This window comes from Corvus kubaryi, unplaced genomic scaffold, assembly GCF_017639235.1.
Source record: "Corvus kubaryi isolate FWS band 111438036 unplaced genomic scaffold, C.kubaryi_AGA036_p1.0 133, whole genome shotgun sequence".
Classification (NCBI taxonomy): domain Eukaryota; kingdom Metazoa; phylum Chordata; class Aves; order Passeriformes; family Corvidae; genus Corvus; species Corvus kubaryi.
The window spans coordinates 31,475,419-31,502,153 of record NW_024580667.1 but is presented as its reverse complement, the minus strand read 5'-3'; the positions used below and the strand labels follow the sequence as shown (position 1 = coordinate 31,502,153).

The 26,735-nt window shown below is 41.4% G+C and overlaps 2 protein-coding genes across 7 annotated transcripts in view; both read left to right on the top strand.

Annotated features, from left to right (window-relative positions):
• Positions 1-12,141, top strand: part of ZBED1 (zinc finger BED-type containing 1) — a 53,340-nt gene extending 41,199 nt beyond the window's left edge. For 3 of the 5 annotated variants that reach the window (XM_042042178.1, XM_042042169.1, XM_042042138.1), the window contains one exon: positions 6,457-12,141. In XM_042042178.1, coding sequence (XP_041898112.1) covers positions 6,508-8,595 — 2,088 coding nt within the window. In that variant the 5' untranslated portion in view covers positions 6,457-6,507 and the 3' untranslated portion in view covers positions 8,596-12,141. Of the gene's footprint in view, positions 1-9; positions 181-4,160; positions 4,294-6,456 lie in introns of those variants that run through there. The other 2 variants (XM_042042159.1, XM_042042148.1) reach the window with 2 other exon arrangements.
• Positions 1-26,735, top strand: part of DHRSX (dehydrogenase/reductase X-linked) — a 162,872-nt gene that overhangs the window by 721 nt on the left and 135,416 nt on the right. Inside the window, exon 2 of one of the 2 annotated variants that reach the window (XM_042042193.1) lies at positions 127-180. The exons of the other annotated variant lie outside the window; for it this stretch is intronic. Within the exon in view, the coding sequence (XP_041898127.1) occupies positions 127-180 (54 nt within the window). The remainder of the gene's footprint in view (positions 1-126; positions 181-26,735) is intronic. 2 annotated transcript variants of the gene reach the window in all.

The following is a 26,735-nucleotide window of genomic DNA, read 5'->3' as shown; positions in this document are numbered from 1 at the left end:
GGGGGCCGGGCCCAGGACGGGCGCCTGGCTGCACGCCGGCCTGACTGTGGCTTCTCGAGGCAGCGTGGGGGCTTCGTGGGCCGGGGGTCCCCGCTTCTCCTCTTCCTCTCTTTGGCTCTCTGACAGTGTTTCCTGAGACCTCGGCTCAGACCCGCGCGGGCGCTCCCTCCCTCAGCCCAGGTAGGTGCTTGGAAGGCGCGTAGCGGCGGGCAGCTTCCCCCGGCCGGGGTTCTCTTGCCGCTGCCGCCCGCCGTGCCCCCACCCCGCTGGGGCGGCCGGGACCGCCGGTTTCGGCCTCCCTGTCCCGACTGCTCCAGGAGGGGAACGTACCTGTGCTCCAAAATCTTAGTATTTGACACCGGCTGTCACTCGCTGATAGCTTTTAAGCTGACGAGTGAGTGACACTTGTAGGTTTTCTAAGGGACTTTAGGTTAGTCGTTGTTTGAGAAGTTGAGAAGTTAGGTTTTTTCAGTGATTTGGATCAGCAGCATGTTAAATGCTGACTTAGGGGAAACTTTGAGTTTGCCAGAAAAACAACAATCTGCTCACATTACTCTCGAAGACTCTAAAACGTTTCTGAGTTTATAAACTTAGAGCAAGCTATGAGTTCAGACACATGTGTAGGTTATCATCAGAGCTGAGCATACCACTAGCATTGAAGTCCATGCCTTTAACTTTCTGTCCTTATCCACAAGTAAGCTTTTGTGGCCCTGTTGATATTTTTAACCAGAGGAACAGTAAAAAAAGTAATATAGAGAGGGCCGAGTGTTTCAGTAAGGAGTTCAGGCAGATGAGGATATTGGCATAGAGAATATCTGAAGTACTGGGAAGGAGATGGAACAAGTACACCACACGATAGGAGAGTATTCGTTCTTCTTATCACATGTGGCATCGTTGGGTAGCATTTTGTCTACTTTTTGTTCATTCCTTATTCTTCTGCTGGATGAGATTTCTCATTCTCAAAAGGCAGCAATAAAACCCGCAAACAAACGAGACGACCCTGGTGACAAAAAGGGCAGATGTGCATATGGTTTGAAGTCATCTGAGCATTTTTCTAGCATTAGCGTTTCTTGGCAGAGGAAATTTGGGTATTTTGCCTAGGGTGTGTAACACTTTCCAAATCTTTTTTCGAACCACAGAGAAATAGCATGATGAAAATATGACCCAGTGTTTTGTTGCAGTCTGCTATTGAATAAAAAGGTGTTGAATTTGGAAATGCCGGAGGAAGGCGGTGAAGATCCAACCTGGGAAATGTCACTTGCCTAAGTGGGACCAAGGCAGATTTGACAGATGTGAAAAGTTTTCTTTTAGCCCTAACTTGGGATGTTTTTTTTCCAAGGACAAGTGGTTTCGTTCTCAGCTAGTTGTTTGCATGCAGTTCCCTCTTGGCAGTTACGTGCTGCTGTGCTTTGACTCGCTGTGTCCAGCCATTGCTTAAAGAAGTGATTCACCTTAACAACTGGAACCTTTTTACCCAGATGAACCTCGTTTCCATAATAACTTCAAAATAGTGATGTCAGTGCAACAAAAAGCAAAAGCGTTATTAGAACAAGCTTGGATCAGTAAACTACAATTTCTGTAAGAAAATCCTGAGTACCTTTTTCAGACAGTAATCTAGAAAGGTGTATATGTTTAAAATGTTCTGTATCTTTTTGAGGGGGTGTCCATAACTCTCACAAGTACAGGCATTTTATTGTAAAAATGCCTTCCTGGGGAAAGCTTGGAGTGGCAAAGTGGGGCTGAAAAGGACAGGACAGGGAGGCAGAGATAGGTATTCCTCTGATCCTGGCTTCCTTCACCTCAGTTTCCATGTCAGAGTTCCCACTCTCTGTACAGCAGCAGTGGAGATCTCATTTGGAAGATTTAACAGAGAGAGATGCCTGTTGGCTTGTCCTTTAGCTTTGGGGATGAGTAAAGGGTTCTGGTCTCCGTGCAGCCCTTCTGCCTCTGAATTTTCCAAGAAAAGCTTGCTTTCGTTTCCTTTTTGTGAAGAAGTGCTCAGGATTTTAATCCAAGTAAACAAAACTAGTTTCACTTTTATTTTTCCTTATCCTTACTTAAGAGTTGCGTGCTCTTGGCACATGTGCTTTTAAACATGACATGTATTCTTTCACATCCTACTGGAGTTCATCTGATTTTTGTAGATGGGATTCAAGACAGTTTTTTGGGGAAAGACTTTGATCTCTGAAATCTAAGTTCAGTGCAAAAACTTGGTAATTGTTTCGAGTTGCAAACTGAAAAGATAGTAACATTCTCTATTCAAGAGAATGTCCCCCACCTCAACGCAGAGTAGGGAAGTTGACCTAAAATTCTGATCTTGAAGCTCAGGGAAGGGAAATACAGAGCTGGGACTATAAACAGTGTGTGCAGGCAGCGATTGCTTTGCTAACTAAAATCAGCATAGAGGAAAGTGCAGAAATAAAGGGGAACTTAAGTTAAAGACATTTCTCCAAGTACTAATTGCATAAACAGTATAACTGCTAATATGTAGTTTTAGTGTTCAATGGTTTAAACTATTAATAGTTTCCTTAGAAATTCCTGCTTGGACTTCTTTACAGGGCTTAATCTTAATTAATTGGAAAGAATTAAAAAAAGCTCTGCACGACTTAAGTTCTTGATTAAAACAGCTTTTTAAAAACACCAATCTAATCAGTGGATTGATAAAAGATAAACTAATATTAATTGTGACACCAGGATATTACCAGTGGAAATATGATCACCAAAAGTCATCCTACTGATAAGAAAAATGTTTCATATAATTAAAAGCTGCTCAAAGAATTTATTTGGCATCTTTCTCCTGCATTTTTTCTTCTACTGTACATATCTCATTGAAATTTGGTAGGAGAAACCTAAATGCTGAGTCTTATGTAGTAGTTTTGAAGTCTTTGTAGTTAAATTTGGAACATGTAATATGTAGAAAACGGTATCTGAAGAAGGTGGTAATGTGGATTAAGTTCAGGAGACTTTAAATGTGACTCCTGTTCTTCTTAAAAATGATTGAAATTTCATACATGTATTTTATTTCCCCAATTGTTAGTTATTCAGTATCCTCATTTGTACTAAGTTTCCTTACAGTTAATTGTGAAATGTTGATTTAGGATCATGCATCTCTTAATTTTGATTCATATTTTGAGGGCTCTTACTTTATATGAGTAAAGCGTAGTGAGAGACTGAGCACTTCCTGCTCAAAGCTGTGTGAGCTCCAGGTTCTAAATCATCCAGAGATGGGTAGAGAAGTGACCAGGTAGGAAGGATTGATGGCAGGCAAAGATGCAGTGTCATCTAGCAGTTAAACCTTCTCCCCACGCATGTCCCTAAAAGAGTTATTAAGTTAGTTTCAGAATGAGGAATCACTTGCTTTATGCTTGCCCTTGTACTGACTGAGACAAAGGTTGTGGGACAGGGATACCCACAGGGTGCCATTGCTGTGCATGCACAGGGAGGCAGAGCTGAGGTTGCAGGGTGTCTGCACACCCATTTCCTCACATTCCCGTGCTTGGTTTCACAATCTGAGTGACTCTTGTGTGGGTTTGAACCAATTTTCTTCGCCACTGGGGAAACCGAGCCCTGCCTGCGAGGGTAGTACGGCTGCCCTCCACGACACAAGTCATCACTAGCATTATTATTTTGGCCCAAGGCCTGCCCTAGGGAGAGAAGTCCTGGGTTTGTGTTAGGAGAATGAGATGGGTGGTCTGAGAGTTATGAGGAGACAGCACAGCCTGGCCCAAGAACAGCAGGGATGAGGTGCTAGGGCCAGAAAGTCTGGACTCTTCCTTCTCCTCCTCCTCCTGTGGCAGCTGAGCTCACTGGAAAGCCATCAGGGGATCCTCTCTGCCGGCTCTTAGAAGCCTTGCCTCAGTACTGGCTGATGGTGTTGGCCAGCTGTATGGAGGAAGCAAGGGAAACAAACAGCAGCTTCTCCAAAGGTGCTCTCCTGTGCGTGGTAATTCAGGGTTGCTGTTGTTTTTGCCAGGAGTAGACTCTGAGCACTGTTTTCACTGAAAGTGCAAAAGTTTACCTCTTCTTGGAGAGAAAAGAGAGGTGTGGGGTTTTTGGTTTGTGTTCATAATGCCAGTTATGCTGTATAACACTCAATGAGAGGCAGAGATGATTAGCAGTTTATATTTGAGCTATCATGACAGCTGAAATGTATTTTGCAGCATTCTACTAAAGGCTGTGTTACACTGGCATATCCTTAGCTGTGACAATGCTGCTCTGGGCCACTATTGCCAAGTGCCTGATACATCGCAGAACGATGGCAAAGCTGTGACATACATGAGAATGAAGAGTGGGGTGAGTCTGTAACACTCCCGTACTCTGAAATAACTTCTACTTTATCAGTTGGTGATGAACTTTTTATGATCCAAGGTGTGTCATACTAATTTTAAATATTAAAGGTGCATCAACTCTTTTATTACAGTGCCTTCCTCCTTACTTTCAGGAATTACCAGGTAACTGCAGAGCAAACTCTTAAGATTTAATGAAATGCCATGAGCCTCTGTGCTTTCTCGAGATAACATGTCATGGATTGAAATGGAGGAATCTAAAAGCTATAATATGTATCGATATGACATGTCTTGTCAGTGCACTATCTGATGCCATGGCAGGGTTACCTCATTGCACATTACACCACTTGGTCTTTCAAAATCATCAGTTTTTGTGGGATTGCATACCTTGGTGCTGTTGATATGCACATGTTTGGAATTAGGCAGCATTACCATGTTGAATCAATAGTTTATCCTGGCAACTTAAAGGCACTGAATGAATCACAGTAGAAGGCATGCTAGTAGGCAGAACATTGCCCCTCCCTCAGGAAAAAACCCAAAGTGTCTACACCCAGAAGTAAATCTTCAGAAAAATCCAATAAAATGCTTGCCCTGCATCTCTCATTCTGCTTCTAAACCAACAGCTGTGTTTAGATAAATATGTTTGGTATTGGTTAACCTGTGTTTGGTTTTCCATTCAAGACATTCAGAAAATATTGCAAAATACCAGCTATAGTTCAGAGAGAAAATTGTTTTTTTTGGGAATGTTCACCAACAACAGAAAGCACCCCAGGGAAGCTTGCACATGTACTTTTTTTTTTTTTTTTTTTTTAATATTCCCTTGCAGCAATATGAAAAAGTCAGATTGTTTCTTCCTGCCCTAACCAGCCAGTCTTGCCACCTGAGGATTTCTGGGCTTGGGCACAGGTGCAGCTCCCAAGGAGCAGAGAAGTAGCAGTGCCATTGTTTTCAGTCTGATGCTCCTCAGGTTCCTCTCCTGTTCTCTTTCTCTGCATTTTTGTGGAGGAGGCTGCATCTATGTTTACCTAATGTCTTCCTTCTCTTTTCCAATGCTGGCCAAGGCCGTGGAAAAGGGCTTGTTGCTGTCACAGTGGTGTGGAAGAAATAGGGAAGTGTCAGGGTGCAATTGCACTGTGCTGTGACTTGGCTTTTTGGTGAAGTGAGATCAGCTCTGGTGGGTGCCAGCTGCCAGCACTGTTCACAGAGACACTGTAGGCCTCAAGTGTGTGACTGCGCAAGAAGTTTTCCTGTGCAGATAATCAAGGTACAGATTGCCAAGTCTTGCCTTATCACCACACTCATCTCTAGTGTCATCCCCTCCCAACTTTTGTAGCCTTTTGAAGAAAATGCAGCAAAATTATTTTCCAGCTGATGTGCATAATAACATTTATTAGTGCTTCCCTGTCTGCTTTTCCTGTAATTATAATGCACTATTATTCCAGGAACCAGGATTGTGAACTAGTACTTCAGGAGATGACTTTGATTTCAGAAAGAGAAGGACAGGAAAGGTGTCAGACGTATTGTTGAGCTGCATGTAGGTTCAAGCTCCTTTTCCTTGTATTTCAGTCAGAAAACATCTTTACATTTGAGAGGAGCAGATTATTGCCATAATTTGCACCACAGATTTTTTATTATGGTTTTTTTTTTTTTTTTAAAGCAAAAGCTGGAACAGTTAGATCAAACTAACAGAACTTCTTTCAAAATAAACAAACAAGAAAACCTTTGCTCCTTCAGTACCAGGTTTCAATTGAAATAAATGTTAACAGCGAAGTTCAGTAATTCTTTGGCAAGAGGATGTTGGTCTAGTTCTAACTTAAGAGGCAGGAAAATTCTGTAGCAGAAGACCAGTTTTTGTGACAGTAAGTTATCAAGTCTGTGGTGGTGGTTATGCTTTCTCTACCCAGAATTATGAAATTCCAGAAAAACAGATTTACTCAGGTCTTCTAGCTCAGTTTCACAGCAGAATGGGATATATTAAAACCCTTTTTAATTTTTGACAATCCAATGGGCTTCTTGTAGGTCACACTTCCTGCATATTTTATCTTTAAATTTGCAAATGTAATTAGTGATTAGGTTTCTTGATACATTCACAGAAACGCTGATTTCACATAGTTGAGTGTGGTCAAACTTGTGCTTTCTCATTGTATCTTTATCTTACTGCCTTTATCAGGTACTCATTAATGAGTGAAGGATCAAAAGGTGGGACGGTGGCCAAGAAGCAATGGAGAATAAAAGTTTAGAAGGTTCCCCATCAGACCTAAAGTTAGTGGCTCACCCGAGAGCAAAGAGTAAAGTGTGGAAGTACTTTGGGTTTGATACCAATGCAGAAGGATGCATATTACAGTGGAAGAAGATCTACTGCCGTATTTGCATGGCACAGATTGCCTATTCAGGAAACACGTCCAACCTTTCCTACCACCTTGAGAAAAATCACCCCGATGAATTCTGTGAGTTTGTGAAAAGTAACACTGAGCAAATGAGGGAAGCCTTTGCCACAGCATTTTCAAAAATCAAGCCGGAGTCATCACAGCAGGTTGTTCAAGATAGCCTCATCATGAAGACCTACCAGAACTACGAAAACAAAAAACATCAGGAACTGACATCTGCAGTCATCAGCTTAATTTGCGAGGGCATGTATCCAGCCTCCATCGTTGATGAACCTACCTTCAAGGCCCTCTTGAGAACAGCAGACCCCAGGTATGAACTTCCGAGCCGGAAGTACTTCTGTACAAAAGCGATTCCTGAAAAGTACAGTGCTATTAGAGAAATTGTGCTGAAAGAGCTCACTGAGGTTCTGTGGTGTGGCATATCCACGGACATGTGGAGAAGCGAAAACCAGAACAGGTCATATGTAACCGTGGCAGTTCACTTTCTCAGCAGCAGTCCTGCCAACTGCCTGGCTGTGAACTCACGGTGTTTGAAAACATTCGAAGTACCAGAGGATAACACTGCAGAGACCATTACACGAGTTCTTTATGAAACATTCATTGAGTGGGGGATCAATACAAAAGTCTTTGGTGCTACAACAGATTACAGTAAAGACATTGTGAAAGCTTGCTCTCTCCTAGATATTCCCGTACAGATGCCTTGTTTGGGGCACACTTTTAACGCAGGAATACAACAAGCTTTTCAGCTCCCCAAACTCTGCAACCTTCTTGCCAGGTGCCGAAAGCTAGTAGAGTATTTTCAGCAGTCTACGGTCGCAATGTACATGCTGAGCGAAAAGCAGAAGCAGCAGAATATTCTCCACTGCATGCTGGTAAGTGACCGTGTTTCCTGGTGGGGAAGCACGCTCGCTATGCTGCAGCGCCTCAAGGAGCAGCAGTTTGTCATTGCGGCTGTTCTCGTGGAGGACAGCAACAACCACCACCTCATGCTGGAATCCAGTGAGTGGAATACAATCGAAGGGCTGGTGGAGCTGCTCCAGCCTTTCAAGCAGGTTGCAGAGATGATGTCTGCTTCAAAGTACCCGACGATAAGTATGGTGAAGCCACTTCTCCACATGCTTCTGAATACTACTCTGAACATCAAAGAGAACGATTTGAAAGAAATCAGCATGGCAAAGGAGGTGATTGCTAAAGAGTTGTCAACCACCTACCAGCACACACCTGAGATAGACATGTTTCTCAATGTTGCAACTTTCTTGGATCCCCGCTACAAGAAACTGCCTTTTCTTTCAGCCTTTGAAAGGCAGCAGGTGGAAAACAGAGTGGTGGAAGAAGCAAAAAGCCTGCTGGAGAAAGTAAAAGAAAATAGCTTTAGAGCTGAAGAGAAATTCTTCACTGTTTCAGAAGAGCCCCCTATGAAAAAAATCATCATCTCCTCTACTCCTCCTCCTACCAGTGTCATCAACAACATGCTTGCAGAGATCTTTTGCCAGACGGGAGGCGTGGAAGACCAGGAGGAATGGCATGCTCAAATCGTTGAGGAGTTGAGCAACTTCAAGTCACAAAAGGTCCTCGGTTTGAATGAGGACCCATTGAAGTGGTGGTCTGACAGACTAGCGCTGTTTCCAGTTTTACCAAAGGTTCTTCAAAAATACTGGTGTATTCTGGCCACAAGGGTCTTCCCTGAACGCCTTTTTGGTTCTTCTGCTAATGTTGTGAGTGCAAAGAGAAACCGGTTAGCCCCGGCTCATGTGGATGAGCAGATCTTTTTGTATGAAAACAGTCGGAATGGGTCTGAGGCAGAACCGGAGGACGAAGACGAAGGAGAGTGGGGTTTGGAACAGGAACAGATTTTTAATTTAAATGACTCGGTAAACATAAACAATAATTTCTTTAATATTCGAGACAGTGGGTTTGTTTAACAGGACTGCTGCGGTACATTTAATAACAAAGAGAAAAGGTATTTGTCTTAAGTTACCAAAAATTCTTCTGTTTTGTGCTATGAATGCTGTAAATATTGAACAGTTGTAACAAACTTGATTTAGCTTCCATTGTCTGTGTTTTTCCCACTGTCTTAAAACATGAATGACTTGTGATTAAACAGCACTGAAATGAATGAGGAAATAAATTCTACAAAGACCGTGGTTTCTGACTGTGGCCCAGATTTCAGAAAGCACTTATCCATGTGCTTCCTATCCACTTGTTTCAGTGGGAGACAAACACATGCTTATGTGCTTTCTATCATAAAATTATTTTCCTGAGTTAGGACCTTGAGGAAGTTTTTAAAATTTATGCCTCCATTTGTAAATCCTGTGTGACTCAGGATGCTAGCTTTAAATTTTGGATTTTAAAATGTTTTTAAAATCCATAAATCTGAGCAGTGAATATTTTTAGAATATATTGTTGCTATGGAATGAAAAAAGATCTTGAGCCTGATTTTCACTACCTCATGTCTTAGGTCTGCTCTATGCTAGAAAAGTTCAGCTGGGATAATTCTGTTGGTTAGGGGACTGATGTGTTATTATTTTAACTGATACTGTGCTGGCATAGGCTGTAGTTTGGATGCATTTATACCAGGATAATTTATTTTCCTTTCCAGTGCGGTGTAAATGATACAAACACTTTTAAGCTGGTATTGCTGTGTCCACATTAGTCCAGTTTTACCATTTAACTGCAGCTAAATGGCAAAATTGGTTTTTTGTTTGTTTTGCTTTGTGTCTAAGCAAGCCCTGATTGTAGTCTCTTGTGCTTTTGCAAAGTGGTAACCAAGTGTGGGGTCGAGGCAGTGTTGTGTTACCTTCACCTTGGGCTGATGCCGTGGCTGATGCCACATGGTGTGTAGCAGGCAAGGCATCAGCCCTTTGGTAAGGGAGGGAGGGAGAGAGGGATGGAGAGGGCAGGGAGATGTCTACAGGCCACAGGTCTAACAGTTTGTCTGTGTTATAAAATCCTTAACATCTTCATTTAATGGGGACTTTGCCCAGGGTAGCTAGAAAATTTTGTTGGCAAGAAAAGCAAAATAAAAAGCTTTAATATTATGTAAATATATTTAAAAGAAGGGGACCCCTCCATTTCCTCACATGTATTTAGTGAGTCTTTAAAATTGTTTTTTATTCCATTAGCACTTAAAAACTTTTTTCTCATCTCTTTTTGATTCAGTTTGTAGAGTGAACTTTAGTCCCATCCAGTCTAATGTTTGAGTACTGTTTCCGATTAGTTGTGTGTTGTAACTGCTCCCTTTGTGTCTCTAAGCATAAGTGTTTTAATCCCTTTTGAGAACTTGACAAACACGAAAAAAGAAAGGAAACCAACCTGAGACCCCCCCCTCAATCTCTTTTGAAATACTGCAGGTCATAAACATGATTAGAGTTTACCCTAGACACAGAGTAGGATGCACCAGGTTTTTTCTCTGAGGTGCAGTGGAGGAGTCTTGGCATTTTCCGGTTACAGTCGAGGTTTGCTTGGGATTTTATTTCTGTTACTGGTGTCTCACCACCCCCACCCCCCCGGTGTAAGTCTACAACTATGTTAAACAATATCTGTCTGTTACTGTTCTGGAGGAAGAAAGCTGGGGTTTTTTCATCACAGTGGCACCCATGGACATTGGGTTGTAAAAAAGGCACAGACAGCAGGAACATACAAAAATGAGAATGGCAATGGAATTGAATCTATTGCCAAATTTTGTTTATGGTTTGGTTTAATAGTTTTTGGAAGTTTGAGGCCTCTGTGTTCTTTGTAGGTGGCGGGAACAGGTGGGTGAGTGAGGAGGGAGGACAGAAGTTAGGCTGAAGGAACAGGAAGCAAGTAATCGCAAACTACATAAACAAAAATGTTTAAGCCTGGGAAAAATGCTGTTAGCAGGTGGTGCGGTCTGTGTTTGGCTGTTAGTAAGCCTGGGGTTTTTCTTTCCAGCCCCCTGAAAACTGATTTGCGCTTGTACAAAGTACACGCACCGTGCATCCTGTTGCATGTTGCTCCTCTCCACATCCACTGAAGAGGTGTATGTGATTGCCCAAGGTGCAAAACGCAGAATCCCGCGGGTGCGTAAGCTATCTGTGTGGGCAACAAAGTCGAGTTACAAAAGGGAGTGAGATACCTGAGCTCCTGTGACACCCCAGCAATCTGCCAGGAAGACCTCTTGGTTTTTATGGCCATCGCTTGCAGCAGCTGTTACCACCACTGCAAGCCCTCCCTCCAGGAGCTGCACAAATGCTGGTGCAAAGTGTGTGGATCTTGTCTTAGATGAGCATAATGTAAAGCTGTGCCCTCACAACCAAGACAAAGCCCAGAGCACCGCTCCCCTGGTCCGCACTTGGCCTTCCCCTGTTGGCAGCATTGTATTCATCTTCATCCTCCTAGGGCTGAACAAAACCAGTGATGCTTACAAGCAGTTTTACCGAGATCAGTGCAATGCACTACTCTCTTCCTTCCAGCTTCTTTTTATTTTTTGGTATCCAAAATAAAATTGTAGTCGGTTCCATTGATGTGTCTCAACATTCTTTTAAAAAAAGGAGAAGAAAAAGAAAAAAAAAGGAGCAAAACCACTGTTAGTCTTACCCATTGTCTGTGAGATTTTATTTAATGTTCTAAGCCTGGAATATTGTTAAATAAACCAGAAAAATAAGTTAGTTACTAGATTATTTGTCTGATGTGTGGTCATATCTGCAGCACTTTATGACTTTGAACTCTTCCGCAACAGGGGGAGGTTGTATTCTGAGGATTTAAAGCTATGCATTTATTTTCCTTTTGATCCTGTAAGTTATTTTTTAAAAATGCTGTATAAATCTTTTGGATTAAAAAAAATGAGGATGAAAAATGTTGGAAGTTTAGATGATTTCTGTTGCTTAAATACGTGTGGTGTTTTTCATTTATTGACAAAATTTTCTGTTGTTTAGTTGGGTGGAGAAGGAAAATTGCAGAGCTGTTTTAAATATTGCTACAACTTGAGTTAACCCTGATGTTACTGCCAAGGGTGGGCCCAGAACACATTTCCTAATAATGCTACTAAGTCAACTTTATGTTTGTGTTTCTTGACAGCTATGTTGAATCCACAGCCTAACCTTTCCTTTTCTCTTCAGTACGGCTGAGACATCTTTTTGAAGGGGCAATAGAGGAACGAACTGCAGCTTTTGAGTGTTTTCATGCTGAAAAAGTGAATTTTTGAACAGGTTCTCAAAGTACATACTCTGTGTCAAAAGAAGAATAGCCCTTTGTCACCAACTAGATGTTGCAAATTCAGGGTTAAAAGTCGGTGGGCTAGCTGAGGTTTCTTGGGGTAACAATTTAACTAAAGGGTGTTTTGTGTTTCTGACCAACCTTTGTACGCATTTCGCCTCCCTATGCCATCAGGGATTATGTGAAGACAAAGAGAAAAGCCTGAAGTTGAAAAGGTGAATTTTTCCAGCAAACAATGTCTGAAATGCTTTGGTTTAAATGAGGGCAATAAAGTTTTGTATTATTTATGGAAAGGGTGTATTGTTTTAAGTTTCTATTGCAGCAGTCTCTTAGATTATTTTCAAGCGTTTTCTTTAACCAATGTCATGGTGTCCAGTTAGCTTTACAGGAGCTTTTGTAAGCAGGCAGGAATATTAAAAGCAAAAGAAACACAAGTTGATTATTTTTAATATTTTATAGGACTTCTGAAAACTTTAAAAGTGATGTGTAGTTCTTGATTTTTGTCCTTTTTGTGTGACAGCTTAAAAAGAAGGGGCTGCGTGAGGACATCATTTCTGAAGGAGGGGAAGTGCATGGCTATGAACACAGAAGTAGTGTATTTTACATATTCCATGACAGCTGGGTAAAGGAAACTTTATGTTGGAAAAATTACATTTTAATCTCTGCACACCATACTCCTTTTGGTAGCCTCCATTTCTGAGTGTCCTTCTGAAGATCTGGTGATGCTGGTTCTGGTGGTGTTATCTAGTCTAGACTGTCTTTTTATCTCCACTGATAGGACTTTCCTGGTCTCTTAAGTTTTGTGGCTTTTTTTTTTTTTTTTGCTTTGGACCAGACTGTATGGTCTGTCTTGCCATATCTCCTCCAAATTAATTTCTGCTACATTCAAAACATTTTTAGGGGACATAGGGAAATTGTGGAAATTGGTTTTGTGTTTTTAGTAACATTATTTGGTGCTGTAGAGAGAACTGAAAGATACAGCTTAATTTTATGTTTGCCTTAAGAGCACATCAGTAAAGCATGTCTTAATGATATTATTTAAACTGATTTCAAAACATCTCGCAGTTTATGATGCTACCATTTTTGCATACAAAAGAATTCCCTTTATTTATTGAAATTATTGAAAAATAAAAATCAATTAAATTGATTTTTACTGCTCTTGCAGTCCCTTTCATTTTAACCCAATCCTGAAGTTGGGTTAAAATGCCCCAAGTTGAATTGAATTTAACATTAAAAAAATGGAAAAAAAGAAAAACAAACCACTGTCTTTGAGCTCACCTTGTGTTTTAAAAACACAATTTGGTTTAGATCTTTTTAAAAATTCAAAGGCTGTTGCAGCAACTAATTTCAAATGAGAACTTGGAATTGTTAAAATATTAAGATTTTTGAGCATTTCTGTTGACATTTCCACACTGAGTGGTATTGATTTCTCTTGCTTCCAGAAGATCACGAAAGTGATGCTGCCATCTGCAGTGCTTTGAAATGATGATCAGATGTATTTTTTTTCAGAGGTTTTGAAAAGATGCAGCACCAGGTGCTGCACTGGTGTTGTGGTTTCCTTGCATCACAATTAGTACTTACTTCCAGTTACTTGAGTTTACCAAATCCTCTGTCCTGTCCTCTCCCTGGCCCTGCCTGAGCAGAATGCCATGTGGGAGCAGTAGGGAGGAGAACTCCAGCTTCTTCTCTTATAGAGAGACTTCTTGGAGAGCAGATAAAATTCAGTTTAAAATGAGTTTAAACTACGTTCTTATTCCACTCTTCTGGGGCTACAGCACCTGTGCCATGGTGTGAAAAGGCAGAGCCAATGATTCCTCTCCCCACAGTGATGTGCACTGGAACACATGGCTCAACTGGACCAAAATTGCCTATGTAAGGGGAATATGCTGAGGAATTGAGCTCAGCACAGCTAGGAAGCTACACTCAGAGTCAAAGGCATAATAAGCATGTCAGGGTAGAAACAGTATCTGTGCTGGTCTCCTTAGATGGTGGTTTAAGGTACCATAAAAAGATACTGGTTTGTGGTCCAGGCCAAAGCTGTGCCTGGGAAATTTTGTGATTATTCAAATAGTTACGTGTTTAATATTTACACAGAAAAGAGTGTTTTGTGACATTTAAATAAATATTTTATATAGACAGTAAAGCTACATTTCCTATTTGGTAGATATTTTGGTGATAACATTTAGAGTGGTTTTCCTGGAGTAAATGTCATGGTCAGAGGTACACCAAGATTCAGCTATCAGAAGCAGTAGGGCAGTCCTGTTTGTAAGTATAACCGAGACAGGAGGGAATACTTTCATTTGAAATAAGTGAGAAATGTTGTCTTTATTTTAACACTCTTAGGTAGAAGACTAATTAAAATGCATCCGTAAATGTTTGTGATAGCCTAATAATTCAGATATATCTGTAGAGAATTAATCCCTTTGTTTTACTTAGTTCACTGAAAATATGACTGTATTTGTCCATAGCTGCATGCGCATGATGTCATGTTCAACAGTGCTTCCCCAAACAATGCAGAGTAAGGTTATTTTTAAAAAGGCAGTTTCTTTGATTACATGCAATCTTCTGTCTGTTCGTTGTCCCCAAATACTTGCAGTTAGGATAGAAAAATTAGTTTTTTATTTCTCCAATGGATAGTGCTTTGCTTTTAAATTTGAGACATTTTGTGTATCACTGTGTCTTTACAGACACTGAAATTGAAAGGGTTTAATTCTCCTTTTTTTGTTTTTGCTTTTTTTGTTTGCTTTTTTTCTCATGAGTCATCAGTGAGGTTTACAGTGATAGGAATTTGCAGTCATAACAAGGAAGATGTCAAGTCAGCATCAGGAGAGCTCATGCCAGAAACATCCCGTCCCATGTGAATGCTGTGCTCCAAGGGAAACCTTCATCTTCTCAAACATGACCTTCTGATGTGTGTGTGAGAGAAAAATAAAGTGCTTTTGCAAGCAATGCACTGTTCTGTTTTATGGGTGATGGTGCAGTTTGGTGTGAGTTTGTGCTCTGGGATGCACTTAGTGGTTTGGCACCAAATAAAAGTTTCTTGAGCACACAGCAGAACTTACATGAACAGATTACAATTAAATGTGAAAAATATGATTGCTTTACTTATGGGAACAGACAGGAAGTGGGTCCATTGAGGGAAAATACTGAAATTTTATCAGGAGTCTGCAATTCCTGTCCGAGATCCTGATAGCATTTAAAAAATGCTAAATGACTAACCTTCCTGTAGTCTGACATTTCAGAACTCTGTAAAACGGTTGTTTTACACACTTCTTGTGTTCAGATGCTGCTGGCAATGAGCTCTTTTAGCTTTGAAAAACTCTTGCGCTCCCAAATGGCCAGGGAGGAGTTTTCATTATCGAGATATTGGAGAAGAAGGGAGATTGAAGATCTTACTGTGACCTGTCCTCTAGCCTGTGGGAGCCTGGGCCGAAGGGACTGTTTCTGGATGGTATTTTAACACGTTGTTCTACATAGATAAATCTTCACGTGCAGTCCAAGAACTTGCCACTGATTGTAAATCTGGCTGGTTCCAAGGGAGCGAGTGCTGGTGAGAGAGCCAGTCTTGTGGATGAGTGGAGCCACCTGTGTGCAGCATGTATCCCCTCTATCCCTCATTCTAAGCCCCACTTTATTTCCTGTGCAGGCAGTAAGTACGTTGGTGCTGCTCTTCGCTGTGTTATTTGCTGTGTGCCTCTTGTATTCCAAGTGTAAGAATAGGAGAACGTGACCTGTGCGTTTTCAAGCCTTGGTGAAGGTAGGCAGAAGTTCACCTGCAGTGTTCATGGTTTGCTGCCTGGTTTGCATGAGCAGTGGGTTAAGGATAATAACAGTGTTATTTACCCCGTGGTGCTGGGAATGCGGGACTGGCATTGCTGCTCGGAGATTCTTGCGTACCTGCTGAGAGAAATGAAGTGAGAAAAGCACAGCCTTGAGCTGTTGTATCTAAAGGTATGACTCAACACCCAAGTGGGCCTGAAGTGCTTGCATGAACTAGTTCTGCTGTAGTCTTGCAGACAATCCACCTTGTTCATGCCCTGCCCACTGCCCCTTCATAAAAGTTCACAAAGATTTCACAGTTCTTTTTGGACAGATAAATTCAGAGATAATACATGAAACTATTTGTCAGTTGTTAAGATTGCATACACTTTTTGTGCCTTTTTTGGCAAAGCATGCTAGAGCTGATGGGAGATAAAGTTCTTATTTTATCCCAGAGACAGCTCTTCCTGCAGTGAGGGGATCATCTCAGTCCGCAAAGTTGATTTGTTGGCTGCACTTCTGCCTTTTCTCTAGGCTGTTTAGGAAAGTTGCTGTGCTCCACAGAGGCAAAAACAGATTCCTCCAGAATGTTTTCCCTGTGTTTTTGTGTTGCTGGGGCTGCTTTCTGGTCTGCACATGCCTGAAGGAAGGGGATGGGCCAGGCTTTTTGCCCTGATTCTGCTTCTTCCCTGGGCCGGTTGGCCACCTCAAGAAGAAGATTGTGCAGAAGGTGACACTCCCGGGTGATAAGTTTGCAAACACCAGGACTACAAAATGATTAATTCATTTTATATTTATATTTAGGCTAAGATTAAAATGATACAAAATGTGGCCTAAAAAAAGTGTCTGCAGAACCCATGCACTAACTCTTTGACTTAGGTATCCAAATAAGATTTAGAGACCTTAACTCCAAAAGCAATCAATCCATTTTGCATGCTGTGTCTTCAGACCCTCTAAAAATGCTGGCATCACAAGCGTGTCTCTTTTAATATCTTTTAAATAATGGTATTTTGGGTAGACTGTGTATGAAATGCAAACCACTTTTTATTTTTTGTGTGTCCATTTTGTCTTCCATTGTGCTTCAAAGGTTAGTAGCCACAGAATTATTCTGTCTAAAAGCTATTGGGACACTTCAGGTACAAAATGTAGGTGAGCTTCAGAAGTAAGAGAAGTATTCTCTCCCATAAGCTGGAAGGCTTAATTGTTCTGTTGTCAAAAGAGGCAATTGTAACTGCATTTTACCAAAATATGTGAGAATGTGAAGGGTAATACTTACATTTTTTCAGTAAAATTCTGAGTAGAAGGCTTAAATGTAAGCACCTCACTTTGTGCCCTTACGTGCATCATAGCAATATGGAACAAGACCTCTGGTATTTTAGTGAGGGTGCAAATGAAAGAACAACCCTCTTTTACTTAGTCATTATTCTGCTTGTGAGGATGTTTCAGTTTTGATGATTTAGTCGTAACAAGAATAAAATCAACAGTTTCAGCAGATGTGAATGAGCATTTCTATTGCATGGTCCTTCCTTCCTCGATAAACAGGAACTTATGCTCCTTTGTTAATGTAGAACAAAGGAAAGGAGGCAAATGGGGGTACAATATTATAGGTGGAAGGTTGGGTGTTTGCTTTGTGCTCATGCAGCTGAAGCAGTGATGGATTTCAGAGCCAGGTGATGGACTCTGTTAATGCATTTGAGTCTAAAGATGGGCAGAAGGTATCTTTGCAAAGGACATATGGTCTTCGTCTACAAGACTGCGCTATGCCAAACAAAGGCTGGTTGTGCAAATTCGAACTTCTGCCATCTCCTAATCTCTGCGGTTTTGGGGCTGTTTGGCCTAAAATCTTCTTGTTTAGGTGATAGAGCTAGTTCTGTTAGCTTTAGCATCTTGCTGCTAATGATGAGATACTGCAACTTATGAAAATGAGCTAGAAAATGTAATTGTTCCTTTATTCCACTCAGCCACACTTCAGCTGGAGGCACTGGAGGTTATAGAAGACTCAGGTGAGGAATGTAAGAGCTTTACCGACAGGGCAGTTGGGTGGATGAAGGTCTTGAGTCATGCAGGACCTTGTGTGGGCTCCACCATGAGATTGCCTGTGTAGGACAAGTTGCATAACCAGAAGTCTCATTTGGTTTAGATGTGAGTGTTGAAGCAGCCTCGTAACGTTTTGCAAGGCCAGAAGGCAGGTGGAAGTATTCACAGACCCCATGAGTTGTTTTTAGAGATATTTTTGTAGTAGATAAGTAATAAGTCAGTTTTCTTAGACCATGAAAATACTGTCCCATCACAAATGATTTACTTGGGGGCTCCCTTGCACAGTGCTGGAGTAGTGTTGAAGTTCCATGGACACTGATGTGTGATTCTCAATTCAAGTCAGCTGTGGTATAAGGTTTTAATGCATTGAACAAATGCATTCTTAGGAAATACTTCGATATCTGTGTCACTAAGGTTATGTGCCTTGCCTTACAGACAGGACAAGGTTCCAGATTTGTGCAGTTAAGAGTAAAAATGTTAAATATCCACACACACATGCAGTCCTCTCTTGCTGTTTGCAGAAACTGTCTCCTGCCAGTTTCAAGCTTTCTATCCTCGAAGTTTCTAAATTACAGATGTCATTAAAGACAGTGATTTTGGGTTTGTGGCTTTATCATACTGTGTGAATTACTGCATTAAAGTTGCAGATGTGGTGGATATAGCAAGATTCAAATGGGCATATTACCAGCAAGGAAAAAGAAATATTTGAGAGCTGCAGTTCCCAAAGCAGATAATCAAAAAGGTGGGGAAGTTCTGCTTCACATGAGGATTGCTTTTAAGAAAAAGAAAATAACATATTTTTGTAATAAAATGATGACATTTATTTTCATTACATTGTATTTGTGCTCTGCTAGAAGAGCTTTGATACTTCACAGAACATTCATTGGGCAAGAAAATGACATTCCCCATCCTACTCATAACATCCTCTGAGTTGTGTAAAGCTGAGTTAGAGTGCCTGGCTCTGATACACTTCTGCTTTTGGTTGTGTGCCTGTTTTCTGCCAGAGTATGATTTCTGGGACATGGACATTTTGCCATCTGAGGGAATGCCTAGCCATGATTGCTAACATTGCTCAGTACTTTAAATTAGCCTGTAGAGGGAAAAAAAAAAAAAGGAAAATTGGACCAAAAAAATGTGCTGAACTTGTTTCTGAAAGACGACCTCAAGGGAATAGCTAAAACCTTTCTTTTTTTTCTTGTTGGCACACAGGTAACACTGGTAACATGGTTGATACAACTGAACACCCTTTTGACTCTCTGAGCAAAGAGTCATCCTGGTAAGCTCTGCACCGAGTTACCCTCTGGTGTGAACTTCACAGGTGTGAGGAAACCAAGTCACGCCAATTCAAAGCAAAGCTCTGCCGCCTCCTGACCTTGCATCTCACACTGGTGTTTCTCTTGTGTACAAACCAGGGACTGAAGTTAATGAACCTTATGAGTGTTCAATGCGTTCGGGATTAAGTTTTTAATCTGTTATGCTGCGGGCAAGGGTTTGATTACCAGCTCCGGCTGCGCAGGTGTGATGTGCTGCGGCAGGAGGCAGGGGATGCTCCGTGTTAGCCATTTGTACCGAAACTGCTGGTTAGGGCCCGAAGGCCGTGTTCTTTACAAAGCCAGCCCAGAAGATGTACTCTGTTCTAGGAAGGCTATTTTTAAAACAGAAACAGATAGTTCTGTATAACAGTGTTTTTTAACAAGCATGTCAACCAGTCCTGACTAAGGAAATTACAGATGAGTTGGCATCAGACCTTATTCTTTAAAAAAAGTTCAGTAGTACCACTGCAAATGTCTTACGAAGTCTGCAACAATCTAAGAATTACACAGAATGAAAAGACAGTAAACAAAACATTACTGGCACTATACTTTCTGCAGACCAGGACTGACGCAGTGATGACCTTGTAATTTTTTTACTGAATGTATCCCAGTGACAAGGGTGCCTGCCGAGCAGTAACTGTTGTCTTTCTGGCAATTGAATATAACCTCAGTAACTGGAAATTGAACATTTGTGCTATGAAATACTTCTTCTAGCTGAGGTACAAGGACTTCTTGGACCTGTTTTTCCAAAATAACATCTTTTTAATGAATAAAGTCATCCAGTTGAATACAGATATCAGCTAGTCTGCCTGCCGGAGTGTTTTCATGGTAATTAATACCACCACCTTTATATGCCAGTCTTACTTGTGCATTCCTAACTGGAATCGCTGCATTGCATGGCATATAATTTCAACGTTAAATAGTCTGCTGAAAATTAGTAGGAAAAAGGTCAAGAAATGCAAAATCTGTGTTCTCTCAATGATGCTGTACTTCCTAATTATATGATACAGATATTTGAAGAACAACTAATTTGAGTCAGAAGCAAGTGTCAAGAGCTGCAAATGCTGCCATTCGTAGTGCCTACTAGGTGCTAGCAGAGTTCCTTGCACTTGGTTGTAGGCATGAGTTCTTCCTGTGGCTTCTCATGGGTTGCTTTTTTGGAGTCAACTATTAAAGACATTGTGTGTAGTCATCCAGCACTCCAAAGAGGAAAGGGATATTTGAAGAAAGAGGGTGTAAACAATACAGGTGGGTGATGTTGAGGCCTGGACTTCAGTTTGAGCATAACCCTGTTAGGGTTGTACTACAGTAGCATTTGGACTTGTTAATGCACTAATATAATGACCTTTTTTGGGATTTTTGCTATTAATTGTATCTTCTATCCATCTCTTTCACATCAATTTTCAGAGTGTTTTTTTTTTCTCAGTATTTACACATTGCTACTAGTCATAAAGTATTCTAGTGAGGCACAAGTGAAAACCGTGATTTTTTACCAGTCATCTAATCCAATTATCAAAGTATTTGTTTTCTTCCCTAAAGAAGAAAAAATGTATAAATACCCACATATGTATACAGAAAATTATTGCAATTTAGCAATGAAGTCCAGTTTTTTCAGTCCAGATTCTTCCAAAATGCCACCCTCTGCTGTAAAGAACAAAGTCATCTTTGCAAGTTTGGTCTGGCTGACAGCTGGCTTTGCTGGGAACTGTGGGGACAGGGACTGAGGCTGGGTGGCTCAGAGAGCAGCGTGTGTCAGGCTGTTTTGCTGGCAGCCTCTCTGCAGGCGTGATCTGTTCCTTGCAAAGGCATCAGGGTCTGTGTCAAAATAGGCTTTGCAGTGTGCTCCTCTGGCTTGGCACATGGAGGCTTGGAGGGGAGATGCTGAGACCTCTTCTTCCTGCCCAGTCCCTGACACATGCAACTACAAAAGGGTTGAGTAAATAAAGGGCTGGCAAAGTGCCTGTGCTCCCTAGAGAAATGTCACTGCTGTCACAGGAGTGTAGGTGATGTCATCCTGGACAGTTCTTCTGGATGTTGCTCTTTGTACTGACAGTGGTCCCATGTGCCTCAGGTTTGACTGCAGCTACTGGTTTTTAACTTGAACGCTTGTCTTCTCCAGGATAGACCTGCATGGGGCTGGCTGTGCTGGTGTACTCCATGCTGAGCAAAGCACTCCCCTGTAAAGGTACCACAAAGATCAGCAGGGCAGCACTTGCAGAACAGCTTATTCAGTAAGATAATGTTTTCTGTTCCCCAAAGCAAAAGAGGGAATGCTGATCATCGCCTGAAGCAGAGTTTGGGCTTTTGCTGGGACAACAGCACTGGTCACAGACTGCATGAGAATGCAGGCATGTTGGCCAGATGTCCTAGCATGCCTTGGGAGGGAGGTAGAACTGTGGCCGAAGTGAAGGTGGTGTGACCCTCAGCACTGCTGGATTTTTTGTATGGATAGTTGCAAAACTTCAAGTGCAATAACAAAGGAAAAGCTGCTATAAGGGCTGCAGTAGCTGCTTCTGCAGCTTGCAGAGTTGGCAGAGGCTCACTTTTCTCTTCTTGCAAGAAGCTGTTTACCTTTTACCTTCTGTATCACCAGGATTTTTTTCTGAGAGAGATGCTAACGGCTGTCAAAGCCCCACTGGAGAACCGAGTGTGAGTGGGCTGGCTGTTTACACTGTGTGTTACAGGGGGTTGATGGAGATGTAAGGCTGGAGTCTGGAATAGAAATTGCACTTTAGGGTCATATCCTTGAAATCACCTGGAAGTCAGTGCACAGTGTAAGGCATGCGTTTCGAATGCCTTGCATATTTATGGAAAAAGGCCTAGAGAGAAAAGTATTGGAAACAGCAGAGATCTGCCAAACAAGCCACTGCAAGCTTTTGGGCTTTTATTCCTCAAGCTCTTTTTTTTTTCCCTCCCCTTGATATGTTTAAATTTCTAAGTTCCTTTATGCTTCTTAAAAAGAAAGCTTCATTCAAATTATTTTAATTATTTAACACCCAACAGATGTGAGCTGTAACTTTTTGCTGTTTAGTGTGAGGTGGAGTAAAAGTGCTGTGTGTGTAGTCAACCATCATCTATTGGCTTAGAATCATAGGATCATTTAGGTTGAAAGGGATGTATGTACAAGATCATCAGGTCCAAACATAAACCCAGCACCATCATGTTCACCAGCAAACCATTGCTCTAAGTGCCACATCCACATGATTTTTGAACACTTCTCTGGGCATCCTGTTCCAATGCCTTCAATATTTCAATGAAGAAATTGTTCCTAATATCTAATCTAAACTTCCCCTGGCAGAAGGTCAGGCCATTTTATCTGGTCCTGTCACTGTTTTTTGAGGCTAGATGAGGTCCATCCTTTGAGAGGTGGCTCCAGGTATATCAGCTTTACTAGAAGTTGATTATCATCACTGACATGATGAAAATAGGGCTATAAGATCTGTTATAGTAAAAAAAGTGTTTGGGTTTTATTTTTATTCTCAAAAAAGAGAAAGGAGTTGTGCCTTGAAAAATATTTCACACTGCTGAAATATTGGCTGTTGCAGAGCCATAGGATTTGAGCTAAATCCTCTGTTCCGGTGGAAAAAAAAGTAGACGTGAAGCCTGTTTGAGCTACCAGTGCTACCTGAAAAATGCTGGTAGTTCTGGCTGATGTCCTAAGAAGGGCTGACAGGGTGCGCTGTGATGTATCAGCCTGTTTGAACACCTGGTTGAAGAGTGAGGTTGTAACATGGCTCTGTAGAAGGGCCAGTATAATTCCTGCAGCTGTCACCTCCCTTCTTAGAAGCAGGATGGTTGGAAGGTGTTTGTCAACACAAATGCATATTTCTATACAAAAGGAGCTAATCCCTTAAACTTCTGGCAAGATATTTATAAAAGGTAATTAAAGGTAGGAACAAAAATAGGAGGTTTGTGTCATACTCCTGGAGCATTATCAATGAAGGGACTTGTTTTGTGAGTAGTTGCGCATTTCTTCAGAGGAGCATGTGATGTTCTCTAATTGAAATATTAATAGCAGATAATGACACTCTGGAATGATGGCCTCTTAAATGGAGACATACTTTAACAGCTTTTAATCGGTGCGGTAACTGCATATTAAAAATCTTTGACAATTTCAATGAGAGCAATTATAGAGCATGCACAGTAGCTGTTCTTCTAAGTTAACTAATTCCCTAAGTCTCATGAATCTGCACTAGATTAATGGCCTAGAAAATTTCATTCCAAAATAAGTTTTTCACTGAAGAATAAAAACATCTAATTAAAAAAAAAAAAAAACTTTCAAAACAATTAGCTGTCTTTATTGCAAGGTAGTTGTTTTCCGGTGAAAACTTCAGTGCATATTTTATGAGGAACAAGAAAGATGAAAATTGAAAGATAATCTGCAAGTATGAGATCACTCCAGCATTTGGTAAGAAAGAGGATTTTGAAAAGAAATAATTTTTTCCTAGGAAAGGACTGTTATAAGAGTTAGGAAATGATATATAGTATAGTCTGGACCTTTCTGTACTTGCACATTCATACTCCATTTGAAACCCCTGACCTGCTTGTGTTATCAAAGAAGAGAAAAATGAACAAAATTCCATATTTGGAACACAAATGTTGTAGCTGTCTTGAAGACAAAACATGTGCATACCCTTTGTACTTTCTCATTCTGAGTTAGAACTGATTTTTAAGTAGTCTTGAGTATGAAACTGAACTCCATACAGTGGCTCAGAGGGCTTTCGTAAAACTCCTATCTTTAAAAAAAAAAAAACAAAACTAAAAAACCCCACAAAGTTCTGTTCCATTAGGGGTTTTTGCTGCTGGAGGTTGGGTGACAGCCCCGGGAAGCAGGGGTTAGGCAGCCCAGTGCAAGGACAGCACCTCTGGGGCTGTGCAGCTGTGCTCTGCTTCCACACAGGCCATGTGTGCTGTCCTTGGAGCCACTGCTTTGGGCCGTACCCCGAGAGGCAGACCTCTAGGAGTGACAATCCACAGACAGCTTTTGCCATTGTCCCGACTCTTCACCAGATGCTGGCCAGATGAAGAAATAAATGTGCTGGCCAGTGGCTGGTTTGAAGGATATGCAAGCAGAGCAGAGAGAGAGAGGAAGGGATGTTGAGACTATTTTCCATGTTTTTTTTAAGTCAGTAGCATCTGAGGTTAATCTCGCATTAATGTCAATGCTGTAATGGCTTCTGATCATTAGTTGCTTCAAAAAATTTAATAATATGGAAATGTGCTTTTTAACATTTTGTGTTTTAATTAATTGCAGGTATCTCAGGGAAATTTTTAATACTGATTGGTTTATGTGCTATGTTTCCTGTTAACTAGATTTTTCCCAATATTCTCTAATCACCTTGTACCTCTCTTCCTGATTCTAATTACTAGAGCTTTGTATATGATAACAAGCACTTCAGTTCACAAGTGATTGCAGTGTTTTGAAGTGAACTACTCCAGAAACTTTCAATTATCTTTTAAGTTCTGTATACTAACTCGTGACTTCTGCTTACTTATTTGATGGGAATACTGTCATCCTGAAGCCGTGGGAAGCAAAGGGGACTGTTTGAGTGGCAGCAAAGCATTTTTGTTGGCTGGAAGAGGCAGATCTGAATGTGACCTTCATCTGGATGCTCTTAAGCTTGATTGGGATATGGAAATTACATTCTCTGTCTCTGGGAGGAGAGGAGATGCAGTTTAAACTACTCTTAATGATCTTTCCAATGTTTTTTTTTCACACACACACCCCCCTCACATTCCCAGAATCTAATATAGTAAGGGAATATTTAAAGAATCGACTTTCCCAATGTATTAGTTGCCCAGCTGTATCTTTCCATCTGTGCTGTGAGCAAGATGGAATGATTAATTCAATCTTTTAATATCATGTGGTCAGAATAAGAGGTGTTGGAATTCACAAACAGTATAAGAAGAAGCTGTAAAGATGATATTGGGGATTGTGATACAATATATCCTGTGCTGTCTAGGAATATGATGATACTGTGAATACTGTCTTGAAAATAGAAATTAGGATATTTTGTCTTTTGAAAGGTATAGATCATAGTGCAAAGTATAAATTGTTTTCTGTTGTCTTTTTAATTCCTCTGGTGAGATGCTAAAATGCAGGTAGCAATATTTTGCTTCTCGTTTGGGTTTCTAGTTTGACTATAAGTAGATCAGTCTTTCCAGTTTTACCGTAAGTAACAAGATCACTCTTTGCTTCAGTCTCTGCATGAAAGTGCTGATGAATCATAGAATCATCGAAACATTTAGGTTGGAAAATTCCAAAAGTTAACCCACACTGCCAAGTCCATGACCAAACCATGTTCCTAAGTGCCACATCTACATGTCGTTTAAGTATCTCCAGGGCTGGTGATTCAAGTACTTCCCTGGGCAGCCTGTTCCAATGCTTGACAACCCTTTCAGGGAAAAAACTTTTCCCTATATCCAATGAAAACCTCCTCTGGCTCACCTTAAGACCATTTGCTCTTGTCCTGTCACTTGTAACGTGGGAAGAAATATCTACCCTCTCCTTGCTAAAACCTCCTTTCAGGTAGTTATAGAAAGCTATAAGGTCACCCCTGAGTCTCCTTTTCTCCAGGCTAAGTACCCCCAGCTCCCTCAGCTGCTCCTCATCTGACCTGTGCTCCAGACCCTTCCTCAGCTCCATTGCCTTTTCTGGACATGCTCCAGGCGTTTCAATGTCTTTCTGGTAGTGAGAGGTGCAGAACTGAACGCAGGATTCAAGGTGTGGCCTCACCAGTGCTGAATACAGGGGCACAGTCACTGCCCTGGTCCTGCTGGCCACACTCTTTCTGATACAGGCTGGGATGCCACTGGCCTTCTTGGCCAGTGGGACACACACACTGGCTCATGTTCAGATACTGACAACTGGGACCTCCAGGTAATTTTCTGCTGGGTCCTTTCCAGCCATTCTGCCCCCAATCTGTAGCACTGAACAGGGTTGTTGTGACCCAACCTCAGGACCCAGCATTTGGCCTTATTGAATCTTATACCACTTGCCTTGGTCCATCAATCCAGCCTGTCAAGCTCCCTATGTACAGCCTTCCTACCCTCCATCAGTTCGACACTCTGACCCAACCTGGTGTAATCTGCAAACTGGCTGAAGGTGCATTGGATCACCTCATCCAGACCATTGATAAAGATGTTAAACAGGACTGATGCCGATACTGAGCCTTGGGGAACCTCACTTGTTACTGGCTACCAGCTGGATTCCATTCACCACCACACTTTGGCCATGGTCATCCAGCCAGGATTTTACATAGCAAACGGTGTGCCTGTCCAAGCCATAAGGAGCCAGTTTCTTCAGGAGAATGCTGTCTCAGCATTCTGTTTCAGCAGATGCTGAATATCTGACTTTCCACATTTTCTGTGCTTTGGGCACTTTAAATGTTCTCCAGACTTCAAGGTTTATGATAGACCCTTTCTTCCCTGCAAGGTGTGGGGACTTGCCTTCTTAGGATTATTTCTACATTTTTTGGGATTAAATCAAGAATAGCAGCTGTTCTTTTCTTCTTCTCCTTCTTCTCCTTCTTCTCCTTCTTCTCCTTCTTCTCCTTCTTCTCCTTCTTCTCCTTCTTCCCCTTCTTCCCCTTCTTCTCTTTATTCCCCTCCTTCTCCTTCTCCTTCTCCTTCTCCTTCTCCTTCTTCTTCTTCTCCTCCTTCTCCTTCTTCTCCTCCTCTTTCCCTTTTCTTTTCTTCTCTTTTCTCTTTTCTTTTCTTTTCTCTTTTCTTTTTCCTTTCCTTTCCTTTCCTTTCCTTTCCTTTCCTTTCCTTTCCTT